Below are 18,548 nucleotides of genomic sequence, written 5' to 3'. Positions count from 1 at the left end.
AGGCACTTCCGGTTTTCTGGAAAGCAGGTATTTCCGTTTCTCGCCAATGGGCGGGGCGAAGTGCGCTGTTCTAGACTTTTTGAGAGCCGGTTGCAGGTAGATGTCTGTCCAACTTTAAGTGGTTTTTGTCGTTGTTGACCATTGTAGTAACAGATGAAAAAAAAAACCTTTTCTTCCACAAATCCTCTCATTCATTACTGGGAGCCTACGTTTTGCCAAGCCCTGTTCTAGGAATGGGGGTGAATCATTTTGTGAGCAAGGAGTTTCCAATTCAGCAGGGAAGACCGACAGCGTTTATAAGCCAAGACAAATCTGTAACTGTGTAAAGGACAAAAGCTGGGAAATTAAGGCCAATGATTCCTGAGTGATTTTTGGAGGATAAGGCATTTGAGTGTGCATTACGTACTCTTCCCTTCTCCCTTACCTGTTCAAATAGAAATACAGTATCAGTGGGAATTTATAGCCAAGGGGTGGGAGTCGGTCAGTGGATGGAAGATTACTAAGAGGAAATGTCAGGGACAAGGGAGATTCTGGCTAAACCAACACAACAGGATTCTAGATGAAGACAGGCCAGGATAACAGACATCACCTGGGGGTGGTGGAGGATGAGGAACCTGATCAAGGGTGAGGGATTCTTACTATACTGACTTAACAAGGTTCTTTGCTGAAACTGAGTTTTACAAGAAGATGCACAGATGGGCCTAGGAAAAGGCTCAGGAGCCTGAAGTTTGGCCAAGCAGAGAATCTTTGTCACTTCTAAGGTGGAGACTAAGCCGATAAATAAAGCATTTATAACCTACCTGGTATCCAGTTGTTTACCAGTTATAAGAGAAAAACTTAAGCTGAATTAAATTTAAAGGAGTTTAATTGAGCAACAAATGATCTCACGAACTGGGCAGCCCCCAGAATCACAGCAGATTCACAGAGACTCCAGCACAGCCATGTGGTGGAAGATTTTAGACAGAAAAAGGGAAATGAGGTACAGAAATCAGGAGTGAAGTACAGAAACAGCTGGATTGGTTACAGGTTGGGGTTTGCCTTATTTGAACACTTAGCAGTCTATGAGTGGTTGAAGGGTGGTGGCTGGAATTGGCCAAGACTAGGTTATTGTTACAGATGCATACTCCTAAGTTAGGTTTTCTTTCTTGTCTATTAAGCTAGGTTACAGTTCATCCACAAGGATTCAAATATAAAAGTATGGAGTCCTTCTCAGGCCATACTTAGTTTGCTTTAACACCCAATACTCCTAAAGGACCTGGAGTAAATGCAAATGTTTCAGGGTGAGAAGCTGTGTTCTTTTACTACTATAAGTAGTGTGATCTTTTTCAGTTATAAGTCTCTGAAACTTCTGTTTTAGAGTGAAATAATGTAAGTTTAGACTGTTCACTTCTGATTTGTATTTGCCAACAGTTGTATTGCCCTTTGAGCAATTGTTTGCAGGGATAAGGTTGTGGAGTACTGCAGAAGAAATGAAAAACAGTTTCTGATTGCTCTCCAAAGAACGTTATTCATTGCTTATTTTTTAAAACGGAATAATACAGATTTAAGGAGATGCACTGCTGTCAGATAATAGTATTATGGTGTCATTAAGATGGTTTGGGATGGGGTAAAGCCACAACCATGTGGCAAAGGTAAAATATTCCCTGAGGGAAGTAAATTATACTACTGTTATAGTAGTATATTTAAACTAAAAAGAGGTCAGATCCTGAGGCAGGAAACAAGGAGATGAACCTTGGCCTATTATAAGGTGAAAAGAATATCTGCTGAAGATCCCCAGTGAGGGGGCACTGAAGAGTGCTGCTACAGAGGAGAAATAAACTGGTCCCTGTTACACTGTGGTCATCTGTATGCTAGGAAGAGAGGCACCCATAAGCTGGCCTTGTGGAAAGTCTGGAGCTCATGGACTCTGAAAGCAACTTGAGGCTCTTTATGTTGTAATTTCCCTCATGCTTCATCCCCAAGCCATCAGTAAAGTCTTGTTTAATAGTAAAACCTGTTCCCAACTACTTCTGTGGAACTTGAGAGTTGGGGTTCTGGTGATTTCTCAAGTCGAAGCTGATGCACATCTATGTACTTAGGCTCCCAATAAATACAGGTGATAACTAGTGACAGAGACATAACCGGAATTGAACCAGTTACCTCACTTACCAAGAACATGGGTCTCTTCTACTATGACTGTAGATACATACTGGCCTTCTTTTCTACATCTAGGTGAATTTGGTTTTAAATGAACAGTGAGCATAGTCTTGAACCAGAAAATACTACTCATTTCTTCCAAGGAACTGCTAAGGAAAAAAAAGAAAATACTGCTTAATGGTAGTATATTAAAGTTGAGGATATGTGGAGGAAGGAGAAACAGTGCAAGGAAATACCTTTGACCCAGACTGTAGCAAGGAGAGAGATGAGATTCTGCAGTACACAGGTTATATTCCATGTTTCATCTGAAGAAGGGTTAAGACTTATGCTGTGGTTTTAAGAGAAGGAGTCAACCAACCAACCAACTTACCTACCACCTGCTTTTTCTCCCTGAAAGTCTGTGTAGCTAAAACTCCTCATGTGGAAAAGCGGGGAAAATCTTAAGAATGAAAACAGGATTCTCAGACTGGACAAGAAATGAGACAAAGGCTATGAGCCCCATTAGCAAGTTAGATAAAATCTATGTTTCATCATGTCCTTCTTTAGTATTTAGTATACATCATTTTGAAAATTCGAGTCATCTTATATACCCTCAGAAGAACCAAGGAAAGGGTGTACGTTCCTCCTTGGATGAGACTTTCCAGCAAGAAGTTATGTCCCTTGCCAAGAATCAACTCTGTTGTGGCAGCAGCTAGCCAAATAAAAGAACTCCAAACGGGAGCCAGCTGGTCAGCTCAGCCTCACCTCCACTGGCTAAATGTAAAGATTTGCTTGTGTGAACACAGGAAGCTACCACCCTATGCAGAGATAATGAAGGAGAAAGGTAAAAGGAACGATTTTCTTACTTGGTGCCTTTGAGTGAGTGATTCTTAGCACTAGCTAAGCAAAATGCTTCAACCTGTCCTACCAGCTTCACATCCATGAAGACCCTAAAATGTTTTTGCCTTACCATGGGGCTCTATGTCCAACCTCTCTTTAGAGAAACTACTCTCAAAGGCAGTTCTTTCTAGATTTTGTATCCCTACAGGCTGATCTAGACATTCAATACATAGTTATTGAATAAAATAATGGAAACTAAGTTCCCTGCCACTTTACAGGTCAAGCTCCCAGAAAAAAACAAAAGGATCAGCTGTCAATGGGTAAGTCCCTAGCTCCCTAGCCATGTAGGATTTGTCTCTTAGTAATTTGAAATCATTCACTTTTCTTCATTTGCATCCGCTGGAGACAGTGCTAAGTTACCTCTCTGCTAAATTACCTGTCAGATTTCAAGTTGAAAGAGAAATGGAATTGTGAGCTGAATTGCATCCTCCCCCCAGAATTCATATATTGAACCACCTCAAAAGGGAGTGTATTTGGAGATGGATTCTTTAAAGAGGTGATTAAGTTAAAATGAGGTCATTGGAGTGAGACCCTAATCCAGCATGACTGATGTCCTTATAAGAAGAGGAGATTAGGACACACAGAGAGAAACCAGAGATGGGTATGCACAGAGGCGAGACCATGTGAAGAGACAGCAAGAAGGCAGCCTTCTGCCAGCCAAGGAGAGAACCCTCAGAAGAAATCAAACTTACCAACATTTTTCTTTCCAGCCTCCAGAATTATGAGAAAATAAATTTCTGATGTTTAAGCCACCCAGTCTGTGGTGTTCTGTTATGGTAGCCCTAGTAGACTCATACAAATGCCACAAGATGTGCAAGAAGATATAACTTTTCATTTGATCAAGAGTAGCTTTCTTAGGCTCATTTAAGACACCTAGGCCCAATTAGCCGGGCATCATGTCATGTGCCTGTAATTCCAGCTACTGGGTAGGCTGAGGCAGGAGAATTGCTTGAACCTGGGAGATGGAGGTTGCAGTGAGCCAAGTTTGTGCCACTGCACTCCAGCCCGGGTGACAGAGTGAGACTCCATCTCCAAAAAAAAGAAAAGAAAAGAAAGAAACCTAGGCCCAGCATGGTGGCTCCTCATGCCTATAATTCCAGCACTTTGGGAGACCAAGGCAGGATGATCACTTGACCCCAGTGTTTGAGACCAGCCTGGGCAATCCAGTGAGACCCTGTCTCTACTAAAAATAAAAATAAAAAAAATTAGCCAGGCATAGTGGCATGTACCTGTAGTCTCAGCTACTTGGGAGGCTGAGGCAGGAGGACCCATTGAGCCAAGGAGGTCAAGGCTTCAGTGAGTCATGATCTCACGCCATTGCACTCCAGCCTGGGTGACAGAGTGGGACTCTGTCTCAAAACAAAGAAGAAGAAGAATAAGAAAAAAGTAAAAGAAACCTAGTTGCCAGAGTCTAGGAATCATGCATATCAGAGAGAAAATCAAACTCTGGGTACTTGGAGACATTCATGTCTCTAATCTAACATTTATGCCAAGGATCCTGCTTTTAGTCCCTCCATATAAATGCATCATTAAACAGCATTCTCAAAAAGGCATTTCAATAGAGACTTATAATAAAAGATGCAAAGTGAAACTACAATGAGATACTATTTTTCATATATTCATCTGAGAAAAATAAAATAGTTACGTAACACTTTGTAAAAAAAAAAGTATGTGGCATTCATGCTTTGTTGTGGGGACATTAAATAGTTCGTATCAATATCTAAAATGCCTTATGACACAACAATTTCATTTACAGTGTACCAGAGAAACGCTTGCACATAAGATCACACTTATTAATGTTTTGTTTTCAAGTGAAAGACTATAGAGCAATTAAAAGAAATGTACACATGCGTACAGTTAGATATCAAAAACATTTTGATAAGTGCAAAAAGCAAGTTTTAGAAAGTTACGTTAGTGTGCAGAAAATAGTTAACATAGTAGCCTGAGACTGCTGTTCTCAGAAAGGCCCACTTGCAAGATTGGCCCTTGGCTGGTGTCTGAGAATTGGATTTTAGGAGTCTTCTCATCCCATTATTTGGTAAGAATGATGAACTGTGTCTAAACTGTTTGTACAATGTGATTTATGCAGAATACCTGCTTTCTTGAAGTCTAGAATTTTGGTACATGCCAGGCAGTGGTTGCCTATGTGACCAGGCCCCAATAAAAACCCTGATTAATGAATCTTTCATGAGATTTCCTGGTAGACAATATTTCACACATTGTCACAGTTTGTTGCCAGAGAAATTAAGTGCATCCTGTATGACTCCACTGGAAGAGAACTCCTGGAAGCTTGCTCTAGTTTCCGCTGCACTTCTCCCCATGCAACGTTTTCCTTTGCTGGTTTTGCTTTATATCCCTTCGTAATAAATAATAGCTATGAATGTGAGTCTTTGCTGAATCTAATGAGTGCTTCTAGTGATTCATCAAACCTGGGAGTGGTCTTAGGGACCACTGACACAGTTCCTTATACCATTGATGTAAAAGAAAGTACATAAGACTATGAGTTGCTATGAGTGTGTAATGTATGTACATATTTCTTAAAATCTGAAAGCTTACACACAAAGCTCATTACAGTGGTTAATTCTGGGGAGAAGAGGAAAAAGACAAGGGGCTTGGATTTGGTGGTAATGGTCAAAGGGGACTTTAGCGCTATCTGGAACACTCTAATTTGTTGTTCTTTGTTGTTGTTTTTTTTTTTTTCTTAAGGAAAATATACTCATGTGTTACTTAGATGAGAAAATATTTTAAGTTAATTTAAGAACAACTTCAGCCTGCAGTTAGATTCACAAAATTTTAGAGATAGCAGGAAATTTAGAGTTCACCTAGTCTTGCCAGTTCCTTTATAGAGACAGAGCCTCAGGTTCTGATGCCTGGGTAAATGGGGTAAATGTCTTGCCACAAGTCACATAACTTATAGCTGAGACCACAACTCCCAGTCCAGAATTCTTCTTTACCCTGCTGTTGCCTATTGAGTACTGGGCTAGAAATATCATTTTCTTTTTTTTTTTTTTTTATCACAAAGGTCCATAAAAAGTCTCAGTTGTTATATTGTGGCTTCATAGCAGCTTATGTTAAAGTTCAGCAGATTATAAAGGTCGCACTTCCACGTGTACAGAAGCGCCAACTTGCAAGGTTGCAAGAAAAATACAGATAAGAATTGAACTATAGTTCTATGAGAAATACTTTGTAACAGATAGCAGCTTTAGGGCATACCACTCTGTATTGCTTTTTCTTCTTTTTGTTAAAGGGTTAACATATACGGAATTTTTTTAGAAACATGATCAGTGGCCTACAAAAGATATAAATAAACTATTTTCAGTTTCTGAAATAATTCACAAATTGGACTTCAAAACTTTCATATATTGCTGTTGGGAGCATAAAATGGTACAAACATTTTAGAAAACTGTTTGGTGGTTACTTATAAAGGTAAGTATACACTTACTCTATGACTCAGCAATTTCACTACATATTTCTTATTTTTAAATTTTTTTTTAGATTCAGAGATGGGGTTTCACCTTGTTGCCCAGGCTAGTCTCAAACTCCTGAGCTCAAGCAATCCTGCCCTCCTAAATTGCTGGAATTACAGGTGTGAACCACCGCACATGGCCAGGTATTTCAAGAGAGAGAGAATAAATATATCCACACAAAGACTTGTGTAACAATGTTAATAGCGCTTTAATTCACAATAGTCAAAACTTAGAAACAACAAAATGCCCATGAACTGGTGAATGCATAAATAAATTGTGTTATATCCAAACAAATACTACTTAGCAATAAAAAGAAACTAACCACTGATACACACAACAATATAGAGTGAGATAACCCAGACTCAGAAGAGGACATACTGTATGATTCGTGTGATATTCTGGAAGAGACAGAACTGTGTGTATCTGATGATAGAAAGCAGATCAGTGCTTGCCTGGGGCTGAGAATAGGGGAAAAGTCATCAAGGAATGTTATGCAGTCATGGAAACATGTTTAATCTTGTCTGGCACAGTGGTTTTACAGGTGTATGAATTTGTTAGAACTCATCTAATTGTGCACTTAAAATGAGTATATTTCATTGTATGTAAATGATACATCAATAAAATTAATTTTAAAATGAAAGAGAGCAAACCCTCTACCAAAGCAAACAAGCAAAATGAAAACTAATTTCACCAGTCAAAATTAAGGAACACAAATATAAGACAAAAGACAAAAACAAACAAGAAAAAGGCCCGGCCCGGTGGCTCAAGCCTGTAATCCCAGCACTTTGGGAGGCCAAGGCGGGCGGATCACGAGGTCAGGAGTTCGAGACCATTCTGGCCAACATGGTCAAATCCCGTCTCTACTAAAAATGCAAAAATTATCCAGGCGTGGTGGCGCATGCCTGTAGTCGCAGCTACTGGGGAGGCTGAGCCAGAAGAATCACTTGAACCCGGGAGGCGGAGGTTGCAGTGAGCGAAGATCGTGCCGCTGCACTCCAGCCTGGGCCACAGAGCAAAACTCCATCTCAAACAAACAAACAACAACAAAAAACTCCTCACTGATCCACTTTTGATACTAACGTTTCCTGTGGTGCATTAAGTGTGTCTTTATGTGTACATAGTATTGTGTAACTTCAGAGTAACACTGATTATACGTAACTTTTCAGTGTATGCACTTAGCACACTTGCAGGCATGTATGCGAATATACTAAATTTACAAATGAGATATAACAGTCTCATCTTGGTCTCTGTTCATTCAACATAGTTTGCCCTCTGATTTGGTAATATATTCAAACAGACATTTTCAAAGAAACTTAATGCCAATTTCATGTACTGTTAAAATAATTGTATTTTCTCCAAGAAATTGTGATTTAATTGTTAAGAGATAGACTTGTAATATTTCTATATGTCCATATTTATGTAATATTTCTATATTTGTTATATTTCTATATTTCTATATTTATGTTGTAATATTTCTATATTTCTATATATTTCTATATTTATGTTGAGTGTTAAAAAGCTTACAGTCTAATTTGTGGCTGATTCCTAACAAAATTACAAGATTATAATTCTTGGGTATTATTCTCATCCCTGGCCTCATACTTTTTGTTTCTATTCTTATTTTCCCTTACTCCTGACTTCTTAATCAGTTTTTCAGCAACTTTTATATCTTTTTTCAATTACACATTATAATAGGTACATACGTAAATGAAGTAATGTAGATGACACACATGTCACATTACTTTGAACCTCCCCGTGGTTTTAAAATTGTTTCTAATTAATAATTGCTAGTAAAACTTCTCCAAGATTTAGTGTCTTCTTTTTAAGAAAAGGCAGGTGGACACAAAGAGACAGAAAACATTTGAAAGGAAAAAATAACTTTGTCCTGGAACCCCACTCAACTGCTATCTGATGTAAAGAAGGGTTAGAGGTGTCATGTGTCATACATAAGTCATGTGATCACACATGGCATATTCATGCCACTGTTCTACATTTTAGAAGTTTCTGCATAGTTCTTAACATACTTCTTAATCTAACATGAAAAATCATTCTGCCTGGTTAAAGGCATATAAACTCAGAAAATCCTAAATGTTCTATTAATCTTTTGGACATTTCCAATCAAATCCAGAGTAATCATTTCATTATTCTAAAAAGAGAAGAAAACAATAAACTGGAAGAAATATTTCCACCAAATTAATAGCTAAAAGACTAAGATTTTTAATAGATAAGAAACACAAATTTCTGAGAAAAAATTACAATAGCTCAATTGAAAATGGGTAAAAAATATAAATAAGAAAATACCGAAATAAACAACTATATTAAAAAAGTTTATGGTCCTCCAAATGTTGATGACATTATACATTCTTGCAATGTTTTCTAAACAATATACCAATATACACTAGGGTCTTAAATTTATCTGGTCAAGAGAATTTGGCACATTTATCTGAGTCAAGAGAATGTATCTTAAGGAAATAATGAAAGAGAAAGGAAAAAATATATGCACTAGTTTATTCATCACAGTGTCACTACAATGTTAAATATTAAAATGATATAAACATACAATAATAGGGAAACAACTTAGTAAATTATATTATGCAATCATTAAGAAGACTGCATACCTAGGTAATAAGTGAAAATCAAATCATGTATTGTCATTAGTTATGTAAAATTCTTATGTGTTCAAAGAGCATAGGAATTATGGAAAAATAGAAAATAGTGAAAGTTAGGGAATTATGGATTTTGCTTTTGTAAAAAATACGCTTTGTGAATATTGCTTTTTCTAATCCCAGCAAATTTTAAGTGTATAATACACTGTTATCACATATAGTCACCATGCTGTACATTATATCTCCAGAACTTATTTATCCTATAACTGAATGTTGTACAATTTGACCAACATCTCCCGTTTCCCCCAACTTCCCAGTCCCAGTCCATTCTACTCTCTGTTACTGTGAGTTTGACTTCTTTTTAGATTCTACATGTAAGTGAGACCATGCAGTATATTTCTTTCTGTGTCTGGGTTATTTCACATATCATAATATCCTTCAGGTTAATCATGTTATTACAAATAGCAGTACCTCCTTCTTTTTAGAGGCTGAATAGTACTCCATTGTGTGTGTGTGTGTGTGTGTGTGTGTGTGTGTGTGTGTGTCTGTATCATAATTTTTTTTATCCATTCATCCTTCAGTGGACACTTATGTTGTTTGTATATCTTAGCTATCACGAATAATACCACAATAAACGTGGGAGCAGAAATATCTCTCTGAAGTACTGATTTCATTTCCTTTGGATATACACCCAGCAAAGGGATTGTGGGTCATATGGTAGTTCTCTTTGTAATTTTTTGAGGAACATTCATACTGTTTTCTATAGTGGGTGTACCAATTTCAATCCCACCAACAGTGTAAAAGGATTCCCTTTTCTCCACATCCTAGCTAACACCTGTTGTCTTTTAACATTATTGATCATAGCCATTCTAACAGGTATGAAGGGATATCTTCTTGTGGCTTTCATTTGCATTTCCCTGATGGTTAGTGATGTTCAACATCATTTCATATACTTGTTGGCAACTTATAGGTGTTCTTTGGGAAAATGTCTACTCAGGTTCTTTGCTCATTTTTTAATCAGGTTTTTTGTTTTATTTTGGTTTTGGTTTTTGGTGGTTTTTTTTTTTTTTTTTTTGGTTTTTTTTTTTTTGCTATTGAGTTATATGTGAATATTTTTTAAAGCTGAAATTGTTACAGCAGTTTCCTCTCTCAGTAACCCCCTCCCCACAACCTCCAGTATGGAATTGTCTTGGACCTCCTCTGAGGAGCCATAGGAACTAAAAGATTACATTAAGGGGTTTCCACAGAGCCAGAGAGCTCCAGTGTTTGACAGACCAGTAAAATCCAGTTGACACTTCTGTCTCAGGTTTCCCAAACACTTACAAAAAATGCCAAGCTCTTCTGAATGAGACAATGACAAGCTGATAGCAATGAACTTGAGAATGATCTCCCTTTGTTGGTGACAGGAAAAAAAAAAAAAGAGGCAACTTTAACTTTAAAATAGAAAAGGAAACCCAAAGGTCGGGATGGTTTGTTCCCCAAAGAAATCGCACAAGCCACCACAACCAAAAACAAAGGCTATTGGGCACTATTATCATACAAAATAAACCAGAAAACACTGAAAGGCACAGCTGCCCATATACAATATCACAGAAACCAGTTCTCAGTGCCTTGAGTCTCCCTTTCCTGCAATATCCTTTTTTTAAAGTAAGTCACCTTTCTGCTCTTCTAATTCCTCTTTTTGCTCCTCAACTTCCAAGGCACCAAATAATTTCTTGGTCTCCCTAATTTCTTGATCTCCCTACCGACCCTATTAAAACCCTGCTCAGACAAGGGAGATGACTGACAAGTTTTAAAGTAGTTCTTTCCCCAGGGGTACTTGTACTTTGTCAGGGAGTGTAGTAGAAGTTCTTTAATGTTTTGATGCCAACATCCCTTCCCTGATGTAAGTTTCCTTTCTCCGGTCCATGATATCCTGTCAACCAAGTCATCTTCCATCCCTCCACTTCACAGTGGGTATGTGACCCAAGCTGGAGCAATATTCTCGGAACACAATGCCTGTGGGTACACGACCCAAGCAAGATATGCCAGTCCTGGGCCTGTTTGCCCTCAGTTCTCTCCTCTCCCTGTACCTGTTGTATTGGGTAATACAGGGGGACTTGGCCCTGGCTCCGCAGGCTGCAGCCAACGGAAGATGCTGATAGGAGGCTGCAGGACAGGAGGAAAGGGGAAGCCAGGATTCTTCTCCGGTTCTTTTTTCTGGGTAGAGCAGGCTGTCTCTCTTTGGCTCCAGCTCCCGCCATTGCCCGCCCCCGATTTCAGCCACAGGCCCTGGCTATGGAAATTCTTCTTAGTTTATCTCTCTGGCTTAAGAGAGGCTTCTACTTTCTCATTTTGCTCATCTCTACATTTCCTGCCTCATTCTCCAATTTGTCTCTGAGCTTGTTAAACACCGCGAAACCAACTGTCTGCTTTAAAATTTTATTTTAAATACTTAATGTGCTTTCTTTTTCCCTGCTGGAATGATTACTAGAATTAGAGTCATTCCATGAGATTTTCCTTGTGGATACTAAGAGAATAAATGTCTCTTCCTGTTAGATCATTAGGCTGTAAGATTAGGGAGGCCAATAGCCAATTTCCAGCTACCTAAACCCAATTTTAGAATGACATCAAACACAGAAGCACACGGAGCCAGGAAACAGAAAAAGAATATCTGACACATTCTTAGCACTCCCTGTGAAAGGATAGAGTTCCCTTATCCCCATCACAGGGCATGTGACAGGGGTGTGGCTCCCTGGGCTCCGTGCCTCCCAGGCGGAACATGTAGACAGGCAGGTGAAGAGGTCGTGGAGAAAGCATTTGGGCCTCAACCCCACGGTACCGTCTATGGGTGGGTGTCTGCCACTCCCAGAGCCCAAGTGGTTGTGTGTTACAGTGTGCTCTTTCAGCCTTGCCATCTGCAGACAGCTGGTGTTAATCAGTTCAATAAGCCCCTCTGCCTTATCGCCAGGGCAGAGGGCCAGTGTGATAGCTTTCTGTATCCTGAGTTCTTGCCTAGTATACCGGCAAAATCGAATCACATATGGGCTTGAAGGATGAGTGCGAGGTTTTACTGAGTGGCGGAGGTGGCTCTCAGTGAGGTGGATGGGGAGCTGGAAGACGGGAATGGAGTGGGAAGGTGATCTTCCCCTGGAGTCTGGCTGTCCTTGGCCAACGTTCAGAAGCCTCTTCCCTCCTTCTCTGCCACACCACCCCACCATTCTCCACCGCTCTGTTCCTCTGCTCCTCTCAGTGTTCAGCTGCTTATGTGTGTGTTGCTAAGGTCTCAGGTTTATATGAGCACAGGATGGGGGTCATGTGGGCCAGAGTGACCTTGGAAAATGCAACATTTGGGCATGAAAACAGGAGTGCCTGTTCTCACTTAGGTCCATGGGAACAGGCCTGAGGGTGGAGCCCTCACCAGGGACCCCGCCCTTCTCTACCCAGCACTTCCCTGCCCCCTCCCACATCACTTGTTCTAAATAGACCTAAAGTTAGCATTATCATATATTTTGTAACTCAAACCATGACACTTCAAGGTAAAAGGGGCTGCAAGTCATGCCTAACTCAGAAGAACAGGCACAAATTGGGACTTACCCAGGCAAACTAAAACATATAGTAATCCTACCAACTCGGTCCTTGGACTTTACATTAACCGATCCATTAAATTACTTTTCACCTTTAACCTAATTTGAGTTGGGTTTCTATCATTAAACTGAAAATTGCTGACCCATGCACAAGACAAAGATTTAAATCAAAGGAATTATTTCCTAGTGGTAGGATTCATTTCAGGGTAGACAGAGGAATATCCATGTCCACCTGAATTAGTCACCACAATTGCATGTGGAGGTTGCACATTTATAGCCCAGTATTTCAGCAACATTTTAGGGAATTTTAGTTACTATGCCCCAAAAGCGCTAAAAAAAAGTGCAAAGAAAACAACTGTAATTACAAAGGGAAACACATACACTTACCCTCAGGCTAAATATGGCTCTTTGGTGATTTTTTTTTTTTTTTTTAACATTTAAAGTGGCCCTTACTTGAGGTTTATTTTCATCTGAATACAAATTTTGAGTCGACCACATCTTATCATTTTCCCTGTGCCCTGATACTATTTAGGTGCAGCCCTATGATGCCACTAAGAACACTGGCTTTTGAGATCTGCTTTTATTCTTTATTCTCTTCCCTTTACTTTTTTCTGTTCTCCTGTAAATACAGGCTCTTGTTGGCTTGCCCAGGAACCCAACAGTCTTTTACAACTATTTCTCTAAAAAACACACATTCTTTGGGGAATGCCAAGCCCACATGACATGTGTTAATCTCTGAATTCCATGCACTGACAGCAGTTGTCTCACTTATGGCAAAACAGAAAACAGCAATTTAAAGACTATATATCCTAAGTCCAGTGGGAATGCTCCCCACCCAAATGAAGGCCATTTTTTTATGAGGAAGCCATTCATAATTCAAGTGTTTGACTTTCCATGAGAAGTTAAATCTTTTAAAAGCCATAAACAATGATTCTGACTAAGTTCTCATTTTGGGGGTCTCAGTGTCACTTCCATGAAAGGGCAGATATATTAAGAACTGGAAGGAAATATCCATTTACTAACAAACTAACCTGTCTCGCTGCCCATTTCTTACAGAGCCAATTACCCTGGTCACAAAACATGATTTTTTTTTTAAACAGAAAAATATATCCCTTTTCAAAGGTTGAATTGGTGCCAAATTCTTCATTGGAAATAAAAGTACAAGCACATACAACTCTAAAATATTCAGAGGTCAAAAGTTTAATACATACAAGCAAATCCCCAAACACTGTTAATCAGGAATCATTTTGTTCTGGAAGGTAAATTTTTCTCTTTGTGTCCTTTTTAGTAACTTGTAAAAGAATTTGTTATAGGTTCTACATTTTTGTCAAAGTGTGTCACAAAGATTTAACGATATAAGGAACAATGGTACTCTTGTATGTCATGTGAAATTCTTCACCTCATTCAAGTACAAATCTATTGAAAAACAGAAAAACTACCAAGTCCATTATCCTGAATAATAATAAACAACAGGTTTTATCTAATTCTTAATCCTAAGCAAAATACATTGAGGAAGACTTTCTGAGATGACTGGGAAATAAAGGAGAGAAACAGATAAAACTCAAACGAGTTGATTAAAAAGACAACAGGTAAGTTTTACCGTCTAGATGCTTTCCTTTGCTTTATCACTTTCAGAGACTGTGATGTCCTCAGTACTCGGAGAGGTTTCCAGTAGCCTAAAGTGTTCATTTAGGGTTGGCAATGACCTGAGGAAGTTATACATCCTTACACGCAGCCTCAGCTGAGTCACTGAAGACAATGACTTCTTTCTCCCAATAGACGATAGCAACGTCAACACTTTGGAAGCTTCACTCTGGAAGATTTTTGTTCTAACAGTGTATAGGATAAAAATTTGCAATCCCTGCAGATAGAACAACAGTTCAATGTTGTGTAAGTGCTGAGATACAGTATCAAGGAAGACATTTTATTTCACTCTGCCACCCATTCTTCTCATCTGCATGGCACTTCCCCAACTTGAATTTGCCAGTCTGCAGCTGCCATGCACTTTTTAATCTAAGAGGCTTGAGGCAAAGTTTTTCCCATATACAAAGATCTACATGGAATAGTACAATAGCAGACGTAGAAGATCTGTGTTCAGGTCCTGGGTTGCCACTAGCTGGCTGTGTAAATGTGCTTATTTCCTAATCCTGATAATCTTCAACTTCCTGAAGGAAGAAGATTAACTATAAAATACCTAATTATTCTTCCAGTTCTAACATTCTGTGATTCCATATTTCTTTGAGTTTTAGTAACATAACTAGAAATTTGTGCACTTAAGGACAAAAAAATGTAAAGCCCTTCTAGTCACTGCTTTTCTGTACTTTACATATGAAGACCAGATGTACATGAGAAATTGAGCCACAAAACACTGAATAATATTTTCTACATGTTTCCAGTAAAAACTACCATTTATTGAAGTCATATTAGTATCAGACCCTTGCTTTTCCCTTAATCCTCCTCATTTGATCATTCTCATATAATCCTCACATCAACCCAATACAACAAGCCTTATCATCCACATGTTTCAAATAAGGAAGCTAAAGTTCAGATAAACTAAGTAGTTTGTCCAAGATCACCCAACCAGTACTCAGTGGAGTCTGGAATTGAATTCTTACATCTTTGGCTCCAAAACCCCTTCTCTATCCAACATACGGTGCTGCCTACACTGTTGCCTGTAACTGTAATAGAAAGTGACTGCAAAGTGTATCATAGTTTTTAAGATGCCTCTGCCAATTCTTTATTAATATCCTTTGTGGAAATGACAGATTAAATAGCATCTGTAGTTAAGTTGATAATATTGTGCCAATGTCAGTTTCTTGATTTTGACAGTATACTATGGCCCTATAAGATATTATCATTTGGGAAAGCTGGACAAAGAATATGTGGGAGCTATACTATGTTTCCCAAATTTTTTATTAAATCATTTCAAAATGAAAAGTTATTTTTAAAAATAAATATCCATGGATGTCTCCCACATTGGCATCTATAGGGCCCCAACCCTTTTAAGAGTTTATTTTTGGAATCATATTCTGTCAGTACTGTTATTGGAGACTTCTGGTACTATGGAAAGACCCTGATAGCTTGACTAAAATATCAGTAAGTGTTGCCAAGAGAGTCTCTGGCCAAAAGTAGAAAAAATAGCTTCCTTATTACTCAACAGGTGGTATCTAACACATCAGAAGAAAGGCCCTTATGAGAGTGTGTGCTTGGAGACACAGGTTTCAGAAGGGCAGGAGTAGTCATTGGCCATCCTGATTGTTCAAGGGAGAGAAATTTATTTGGGGCACATGAGAAATCCAGTCTCGAGAAAACCATCTTTTTTTGTGGCATACACTATTTCATCTCATTTTTCCAGAATTTAAATTCTAAGGTAAAACTAAGATTCAATCAAATTTCTGTTGGTACAATAATTAGGAAAAGACCCTAGACCGTGGATAATTCATAAAAACACCATCCTGTTGGACCTGTTTGGGTGGACTCCCAATATTTCCGTGCTTCCTAAAATCCCAAAAATATTATTTGAAAAGAAAAAATGTGTGGGTCAGACTGATTACCACTAACACAAAGATCAAATTGTGCCTTCTAAGTAATATCTGTAGCAAGTAGTAAATGTTTATTAGAATTATAGCATTCTAAATCTAGAAGTTTTATGTGTGAACAAATCTAGTTATTCCTACACTTCAATGTACATAGAAAATCACCTGAGGTCCTTGTTTAAAATGAAGAGTCCCAGCTCCTATGCCTGTAGATTCTGATTGAGTAGGTAAGTGGTGAGGCCCAGGAATCAGCATTTTAACATACTATGTAAGTTCTGATGTAATATTCAGATCTATTTCACAAAACACTGTGTTGATTTTAACACACATATTATCCCCCCCACCCCATTTTATATTTTGCATAGCTCACCCACAGAGGTTATGTGATTTTCCTATAATCATAGGAATCAATGGCAAAGCTGGGTTAGCTCGATGTCCTTGCCACATTGTCACACTCTATTTTACCATGTATAATTTTTATCATTTTACCATTAACAATTTGTACCATTTTACCATTAACATTTTGTTATGGATCTCTCTTTTATAATGTCCCCTTCCTATGCATGGAGAAGAGAATATCCTTGACTACGCCTTCATTCAGATTCCTCCCTAAATTCCTGCTCACTCTGGGCAACAAGCCCATGAACCAATTGGCATGTCAGACTAGGCTTACCCTATTTATTGACCTTCTAGGAGTTTCCATTAGATATTGACAATTGTAAAGAACTGAGTCATATCCATGTAAATTTAGTAGCAGGCACTACTCCATTATCTAAGAGAATTAATCCTAAAAGGCACTGGAGAGGGCTACCTGGGATAAAGGATGAGGTTCTTAGAGGCAGCTCGCCAACTGCATTATATAGTCTGATCAAATGCCTTTCCTAACAATTTCCATTTTGTATCAAAGACTTTCCTCCTCAATGACATTTTACCATAGCCAGAAACAGCCAACATGGCACCAGCTTCACACTGTAGTTACCGTTCTTAGCAACTTAATGGGATAGTCATCAAAATTGCAGTTTCTTCAAGAAATACAGAATAGCTCATCCTGATATTCAATAAAGATGTTATCTACTGTGAAAAATACGCACAAGCAAGTTCCTTGCACTCAGAGAACTGATATTCTAGTTGTGGAGATGAGAAGAGTATGCATAAAAAGTTAATTTTATAGGGTAAAAAGCAGAGGGGACAAAAACATTTATGAAACAATTTTTTTATTTGATGAGTCATATTTCTTCATTTAGTTGATAGTTAATAAAACTAGAATGAAAGTCAATACCACAAAGAAATAAAGCCCATCAATAAATAATCTGTATAGATTGTATCAATGTCACTTTGATAGTGTATTAAAGTTACATAAGATGTGATCATTGGAAAAGTTGAGTGAAGGGTACAGGGGAATTCTCCATACTATTTGCAACTTCTTATGGGTCTAAAATTATTTCAAAATAATTTATTTTTAAAAAGAGATGACATAAGAATGGGGAAAAATATAAGAATTTTGGTTCCTTCTCAGGCTTTATTTTCACAACATAAAATTTCCGTATGTCTATAGAGTGTCAATGAATAAAGGTGATTGCCAAGAATTAAATGCCAAGCTAATTCATAGTTTATGTGTCATGGTATCTAAAGAAAAATTATCAACTGGAAAAGTCCTCATTAATGTTTACCAACTATCCACTAAATAGTTACTCAAAAATCACTACCATTAATGAGAGACTCCTTAAAGTAAGAAAGTCAAAATAACAGGACATTCCAATATAAAAGGACTGGCAAAACATTAAAAACGTTTAAACATAGAGTTAAGTATAAGAAAATACAGTTAATATAATTATCAAACATAATCTAAGTATTATAAATATTTCTTAAAAGACAATAATATAGACAGTATAACTTAACCACAACATGAGAAATTTTTAATTGTACCAACAAAACTGCAAGAAGCAGTTAAACTGTGTTATTACCTTAAAAAGAGAGAAATCAGTATCTATTGTTTTACTCTGGAAATTGAAATTTGTATCTTATAAGTTGTAGTAATATTTAATAAAGATTATAATTAGTAGAATTTAAAATAGAATGAAAATATTACAAATAGAGGAAGTTATACTAAAAAACATAATTTATATAACAATATATAAAATTAAGGAGGCAATGATACATGTACAGTGAAAAAATACTAAGATAACACAATAAAAACAAACATTAGTTTTAATAGCTAGTATTTAACTACATAGCCAAACGTTTAACATTTTTAATAAAATGGCAAAACTGGTCAGGCACGGGGGCTCAGGCCTATAATCCCAACACTTTGGGAAACTGAGGCAGGATGACCACTTGAGCCCAGAAGTTCAAGAACAG

At 37.9% G+C, this 18,548-nt stretch overlaps 1 protein-coding gene across 2 annotated transcripts in view; it reads right to left on the bottom strand.

Moving 5' to 3' along the window:
* Positions 1-13,782: 13,782 nt before the first annotated feature.
* The window catches only part of ADGRG7 (adhesion G protein-coupled receptor G7), a 69,937-nt gene continuing 65,171 nt past the window's right edge, over positions 13,783-18,548 (bottom strand). For both annotated transcript variants that reach the window (XM_007986039.3, XM_073009608.1), the window contains one exon: positions 13,783-14,515. In XM_007986039.3, the coding sequence (XP_007984230.3) occupies positions 14,258-14,515 (258 nt within the window). In that variant the 3' untranslated portion in view covers positions 13,783-14,257. The remainder of the gene's footprint in view (positions 14,516-18,548) is intronic.

The sequence above is a fragment of the Chlorocebus sabaeus genome, chromosome 22, assembly GCF_047675955.1.
Source record: "Chlorocebus sabaeus isolate Y175 chromosome 22, mChlSab1.0.hap1, whole genome shotgun sequence".
Lineage (NCBI taxonomy): Eukaryota > Metazoa > Chordata > Mammalia > Primates > Cercopithecidae > Chlorocebus > Chlorocebus sabaeus.
This window is presented reverse-complemented; position numbering and strand designations above follow the sequence as displayed.